This window comes from Diorhabda sublineata, chromosome 3 (assembly GCF_026230105.1).
Source record: "Diorhabda sublineata isolate icDioSubl1.1 chromosome 3, icDioSubl1.1, whole genome shotgun sequence".
NCBI classification, from domain to species: Eukaryota; Metazoa; Arthropoda; class Insecta; order Coleoptera; family Chrysomelidae; genus Diorhabda; species Diorhabda sublineata.
The window spans coordinates 41,188,652-41,195,303 of record NC_079476.1 but is presented as its reverse complement, the minus strand read 5'-3'; the positions used below and the strand labels follow the sequence as shown (position 1 = coordinate 41,195,303).

At 34.5% G+C, this 6,652-nt stretch overlaps 1 protein-coding gene and 1 non-coding gene across 2 annotated transcripts; both read right to left on the bottom strand.

The window, feature by feature from the left end:
* Window positions 1-228: 228 nt before the first annotated feature.
* LOC130441784 (fibrous sheath CABYR-binding protein-like) lies at window positions 229-3,200 on the bottom strand. The gene is made up of 7 exons (XM_056775571.1): window positions 3,010-3,200; window positions 2,720-2,918; window positions 1,600-1,749; window positions 1,139-1,306; window positions 861-1,061; window positions 535-810; window positions 229-401 (listed from the first exon to the last, which is right to left on the bottom strand). Exons 1-7 carry the CDS (start codon window positions 3,091-3,093, stop codon window positions 229-231), a joined length of 1,251 nt encoding a protein of 416 aa, XP_056631549.1. The 5' UTR covers window positions 3,094-3,200.
* Window positions 3,201-4,537: 1,337 nt separating this feature from the next.
* On the bottom strand, window positions 4,538-4,610 carry Trnaa-agc (transfer RNA alanine (anticodon AGC)). Its single transcript has one exon. It is a non-coding gene; the product is annotated as a tRNA-Ala (tRNA).
* Between the last annotated feature and the right edge of the window lie 2,042 nt (window positions 4,611-6,652).

Sequence of the window (6,652 nt, the reverse complement as noted above, 5' to 3'; positions counted from 1 at the left end):
ATTAAACAAATTTTCATAAATATATGACACACGTAAAGATTAATATCACAAGAAAGGACCTGAGAATAACTGTAAAAAATGTGTCGCATAAAAATAAATAAATATTTCCATAATAAATTAGTTAGTTTGATGTACGTGATTTTTGATGATAGATCATTTTGGTTTCCCAACAGCATCTAGCATCGAAATTATAAGATGTTCATTGAAATCAGTTGTAGATATACAATTTTATTCATTAGCAGTAGTTTCTGCAGCTACTGAAGGTTCATCAGTCGTTGCTGGCTCATCTGTAGTTGCTGTTACTTCCGTTGCTTCTGTTGTTGCTTCTGTTGCTGGTTCTGAGGTTGCTTCTGTTGTTGCTTCTGTTGTTCCTTCTGTTATTTCTGTAGCCGTTTCACCAACTAAACAATTCATGAAGGTACAAATTGATTATTAATATAAAATGATAAGAGAAGTTCATGTTTTGTTGAATTTTTATGGCTTTATAACGAACAAAATACACTAACATATAACTTAGATGTTTAAATTTAATACCTTCTGTGGTAACTGCTTCAGTTTCAGCATGCGTTTCTTCGCCTCCTTCTGTCGGTGCAGCTTCTGCTTCAGGTTTAGTTTCAGCTCCTGCTTCCGGTACAGCTGCTTCTGTGGCCGGTTCGGCTTCTGCGGCAGGTTCACCTTCTACTGCAGCAGCTTCTTGAACAGATACTTTATCACCTTCGGGAGCTTCTCCTTCGGCGTGCGGTTCGCCCGTTTCTTCCGTAGCTTTTTCTGGTGCGCCCTCTTCAGGTGCCTCCTCTTGTTTTACTTCACCTTCAAAATATTCTTGAAATGAAAAATATTTTAATAAAAAACGATGATACCTTCTGGTACTGCGTCTTCCGGATGTGATTCGGCCGCTTCGCCTGCTTCTGGCGCAGCTACTTCTTCTCCACCAGCTTCTTCGGCTTCAGCTGCAGGTTTATCCTCTGCTTCTACTTCTACAATTTCTTCTAAAATACCTTCTTCTGCTCCCGTTGCGTCTACGGGCGACGGAGGTGGTGGCACTTCTTCTGGTGGCTTGACTTCTTCCTCTTTTGCCGCAACTATTAACAAAAAAAGTTATAATAATGATGATCTAGAGTCGACTTTTTATAAATACTTTGCTCTTTCGAAGGCTTCTTTTCCTCTTTCTTCTTTTGTACCGGTCCGAACAATTTGAATTCATTTGGTAACTCTTCGTCTGAGTAAAGAGTATCAGTGAAATAAAGCCTTCGGATACGCACATTAGCATGTATCTGAACTCTAACAGTCTCCATGTACGTTGAACCTGGAAAATTATTTGAGATCAGAACAAATGCAGAGTTGAGAAGAGAATTTTTTTGATAAAACCGTTTGAGTGTCAAACTATCAAAAATGCTTCGAAACACCAAAAGAGAGGTAAAGGGTTCCAGAATAAACATCTGCGGGATTAAAACATGGTTTGAAAGATGTGTAGGTGATCTGTTTTTATATCCTCTAAGATTTAAAAACATGTTCTGAGCATATTCTCCATTCGATAATTTCTTTTCACAAATTTGAAATATATTCAACATAAAATGGTTATTTATCTGTTTTGCTTACCATAAGCTCTCTTCGTGAAGTCTGCTAAATTAAACTGAACTTGATTCCATCCAGAACTGAGTCCTATTGGCATCGTTGTACAGAATGGTCGTACTTTTGTTGATGATTGAAAGTTTGATACTCTAAATCTTCTATGCATATCCTTATCATCTAGAATTTGATAGTTTTATGGTTTATCAAAATTAAAACACGTCTAAGTGCACCCGGATTTTGAAAATCGGACAAATCTTTTATCTTCTGATGTAATGCTTCGGATGTTCTGGATAACGTATAACACAAAAAAGGAGTGGAACAAGTATTGATGGAAGGTTGAGGACAAAAATTGTGGCAAGATTGTGGCACTTAAAAGTCTTAAAAGTCGATATGTGGAAGAATTAATAGCAAATCAAGTGAAAGGGCATGTTCTAGGTGGTCAATTTGATAAGACAACATTCTCCAAATGTATTAATACGTCTACATTTACTGATCACTATGTATTTCGAATGAAGCCACCCGGTACCTGGATATTTAAAGGATAAATAGCTTGTTCGAGGTAGGATCCTGCGTTGGACACTCTAAAATAAGCTTGTGAAACATGCTACTGTCTTCGAAGCGGAAGTAATCGCTGTAATGGCCATAAAAGCCTTAACAACGGAAACAGTGTGCTCTAGGTTTGCTCAGAGGTGCAAAAACTACTTAGTGGTGGCAGTTCGTTCATTTGAACGATAAGGATCACGATGAGGTTGTTTTACTCGCTAGATTGGGATTAGCAAAACTACCAATGAGCCCAGAATCAATTCTTAGAGCAGCTCTCACATCTCTGAGTAGTTTATTTACAAGACAAACTTTGCAGTCAGACGTAGATAGGCTTTCTGTCAATCGAGTGCTTGAACATACGCGAAATTCGACTGGAACCGGTAACGGTCATCTTGTATGTCATCTTCGTGCTATAAGAAACATGGATAATCCGGAATACCGCTGGTGGACGGAAGAGGAAGAAAATGCAGACCACGTCATTAATGAGTGTCCAACACTCACACGTACGAGGTTAAAACACTTCGAAATACCTTAAAGTTTGCTTAAGGTTAATGGAAACTAGTTAACTATGAATACAAAAAATTAGGACATAAGATGTATTTACCTAATATTTGGATCTCAAATGTGAAATATTTTTTCATGTTTTTAATAATCATCACTAAAAACGGCATTCGTATGCCTAGAGAAGCTCTTGGTTTTATGGGACAAGTTATATAAGTTGTTGCTACATTAGTTCCAGCTACCTCCAGAACCAAAGATTTAACATCTTCATCTATTACTCTTCTAATATGTCCGTTTTTAACCTATAAAAATTGATAAATACGTTTAAGTGATCATAATTTAGATTGACTTAATATCAAGTTTGGAAATAAGATGGGAAAATATTCTATTAACCTGCCTATCCCATATTGCTAAAGGATTGCTTCCTACGCTATAAAATATCGAAATAAAACCGCTTTGATATGTATTAGCGAACATTTTTCAATCACCAGATGTAAGGGTGATAGATGTGTCATTAAGTTGTCAAACGCATCAGTCACTTGATTTACAAGGGAACAATCACGTCACGTATTAATGGATAGTAATGGTTGGGCTACGTGTCATATCAAGGTTATCCATTTCACTTGATTCAATATGGCGTTGTGGGCAAACATTAAAAAGTATTATCGCGTTTGAATCATTTTTTTTTGTAAAATACAGTTATGAAAAGAGATTGATGCAGATTGGTTAACAGCATATTCATGACAAGTTGACATTTCCTTACATTTTATGTGTGATATGTATTTTCTAATAATAATCTTATTTGCCCACGGATGCCATATTTGAAAAAAAATTGACACGTCGTATCGTTGGAATACATGCTAGAGATGGGTTGTTATTTCAAAGAAAAATCGTGATTATGATTATACTCACCTCGAATTATGAGTAAATCTATATATATGATGTTGTACGTAATGAATGATATTTCTTTTAAATCATCGTAATCAAATTAATATCAAAATTATGTTTATTGTTAAAATTTTATTCCAAATATTTAGTTTAAGGTCACTCTTGATCATATTATGAAATTGGGGTTATTATATAGTGAGGGTCCCTCATTTTTTACAAACAGAAGACATTGTTTATTGTTGTAGTGGGAGCGGTGATCAACATTTCCATGTTTGCAGGAACACGCAGCAACGTAGGTTTGAGAATGAGGGAATCACATTGCACGGTTTTGTTGTCGGATTCAGCCTACCACTTTTCCTTGAGGCTGTAATTCGTTGGGTACCTACCTTTTAGTACAACTATTGGGAACCACAAATTTAACAATACTTTTGTCGGGTTATGTAAAAGGTACAATTAAGCAGCTACTTTAGTTTTTGTCTGAGTATCCCCATCATTTTCTTCTACTTCTACAGCTTCTAAAACTGGATCTGCTCCTTATATATCTCGATAGATCTGCTGAATTTTGATTTATCGAAAAAAGTGTTTAACGCTGATGATTTTCTCGTGGTCTTGGAGCTTCTTTCGATGACTGTAGTTAATATATCTTTACGTTGTAGAAACTTACAACATAATGGGGTTGAAGTTGTCCATCGATGAGTTAGACCTTTATCTTCAGCTCCAGTTAGTTTCGTCTTTCAGCAAATCCTCCTATTCTTGTTTTTCTCGTCTCATCCAGTTAGGATGAGGTCTTGGCAGCTTTGGTCTTTGTTTATCCAGCTAAGTCTACGTTGTTTTTTCATTTTTCTCTGTCAGTGATACTGGGTTCATAGTTTTCTGAAGTCTTCATATCGCTGGCTGGGTGCTCCTGGTTGGTGATTGCAGAATATTTGATGAAAAAATTTATGATACAATAGACAATTCGTCAAAGTAAATTTATTTTATTGGTTATATTCATTCAATAAATGAAAAATGATTTATTATTAAAAAAAAATTTTGGAGGCGCCGGGCATCGATCCCGGTACCTCTCGCATGCTAAGCGAGCGCTCTACCATCTGAGCTACGCCCCCTGATAGATTTTAATACAAAAAAAATTATTTAATCCAATACCTTTAGATTCAAAAATTCTTATCAGTTATATAGATGTTTTTTATGTAAAACTTTCTATTAAAATGGTATTTTTAAGGTAATTATTGCATTTTTGCAATATATTTTAACACTTATAGCCTTGTTGTAAGCAAAATAAGATTCATAATTTGTGTCCCCCGAAAAAACCTCGCTCCTGGAAGTTTTTTCCGAGCTTCATTCGAGTAAAAGGGTTTAATATAAATATATAATGTAGATAACTATGGCCATTGGGCTATAAATTTTTTTATTTGAATAAAACTGATGTAACAAAGTTTATAATGATAATCTTGCTTCAATATTTTGTCGACAAGATTTCTTCGACTTTCATTTTCTGTTTTCTAGTGAGTTTAATCAATTCATTCGGATTAGGCTTGGATAAAATTGGGTTGCAAAACTCCCTGTGAATTCTAACGCCGTCCAAAGCTTTCGATTGCAGAAGTTCGTGTTGTTTAATTTCTTTTATAAATTGGGCTCTTTGTTTGACGCCTGCTAGGTGATATCTTTGCCGGCATATTACTCGACTGTGAAAACAATTAAGGGATTTAGTAAAAACGAACTTTTCATAAAATTCAGTGAATAAAATGTGGTTCTAAAAAAATTGTTAATCAAACAAATGTAAATTAACAAGTGGTGAATATTTATTTAAGGATGATAATTTTTATACAGTGATTTTAGTTTCAATGGAAATGCTTGAACTATTAGCTAATTTAAGGAAATTAACATCGTAGGAGTATCTAGAATCCGATCCAGAAAACAAAAGGCCGAGTTATTTGTTTTAGTTTATTATTGTAGCAAAAAGTTTGAGCTGGGGATGTTTGGAATGTGGAATGGCTCTAGCCGCCCCATTTTTCGTTTCATATGCCACAGTGTGTGATGCCCTGGAGTACCAAATTTTGAAAGATTATGAATATAGCGTCTTCAGGTGTCAATTAAGGTAACAACGCCCCGACAAGATTCCTGTTAGTATTCGTAAATTGTTTTTACATATATTGATACATTCTTCGGTTATAGAATTATCTTATTCTATTATTTCTATTATCAATTCTACTGTTTTTTATCTGTTGTTGATTCCACACAAGAGGTCAAGTCCTAGTATAACTTTATCTACCTCTAAATCAGCAAGTCTGCGTGATATTTCAGTTCTTTCTATTCTAGTGTGCAACAAAACCCTTTGTAGGGCAACATTTCCACCTACCTACTCCAGGTATTCCCGTACTAGGTTAGAACAATGAAAAATTAAAAGTTTTCTTATATTTTTGACGAAAGAATTCGTACTTTTCCTCAACGCCCATGACGAATGTCGTTTAATATCGCTGTAAACTGTAACTGTAAAAAAGATAAATTTAAATTATTCAGAGAGACTGCCAAATATGAACCATTAAAGAAAACTTCTCCTGGAAGCCAGCAACTTACATTTTCACGTGTTTTATACCTCATAAAATACCAAATATCGAATTATGACCTTATACTAAACAAACCCTATATAATAAATTAGGTATCGATCGGCGATAATGTGAAATTGTACATGAATTAAATAAGTTACTTACTATGGTAAAACTAAATTTGTATAACTTGGATCGATACTGTCTTTAGCATCAATTACAAACGGCGGCGAATCATCATCATGTTTATGTCTCAAAATAAAGCTTATCTTTCCTTTGTCAATTTTGGACATTATAAATGTGAGGATTTCTAAAAACTATTCAAAGTTCTGACTGAATCAATCAACTTTCCGTTACTATAGAGATAATATTGAATAAATAATTTTGTCGAGATATATGGGGTTTAACGAAAAGTTAGGTTATGAATAACATTTTCGTTACTTAACCTTGGATTTCATCGTCAAAAAAAGATAAGTCAGATTTGTGTATTAGATTCAGTTCTTTTGAAAAACAAGAAAAGCTAGATGAAAATAAGACAAAGAAAGATGCAAAGTAAATAAAAATAAATAAATGTTAAGAAATTCAACTTTACTGTTTAAACC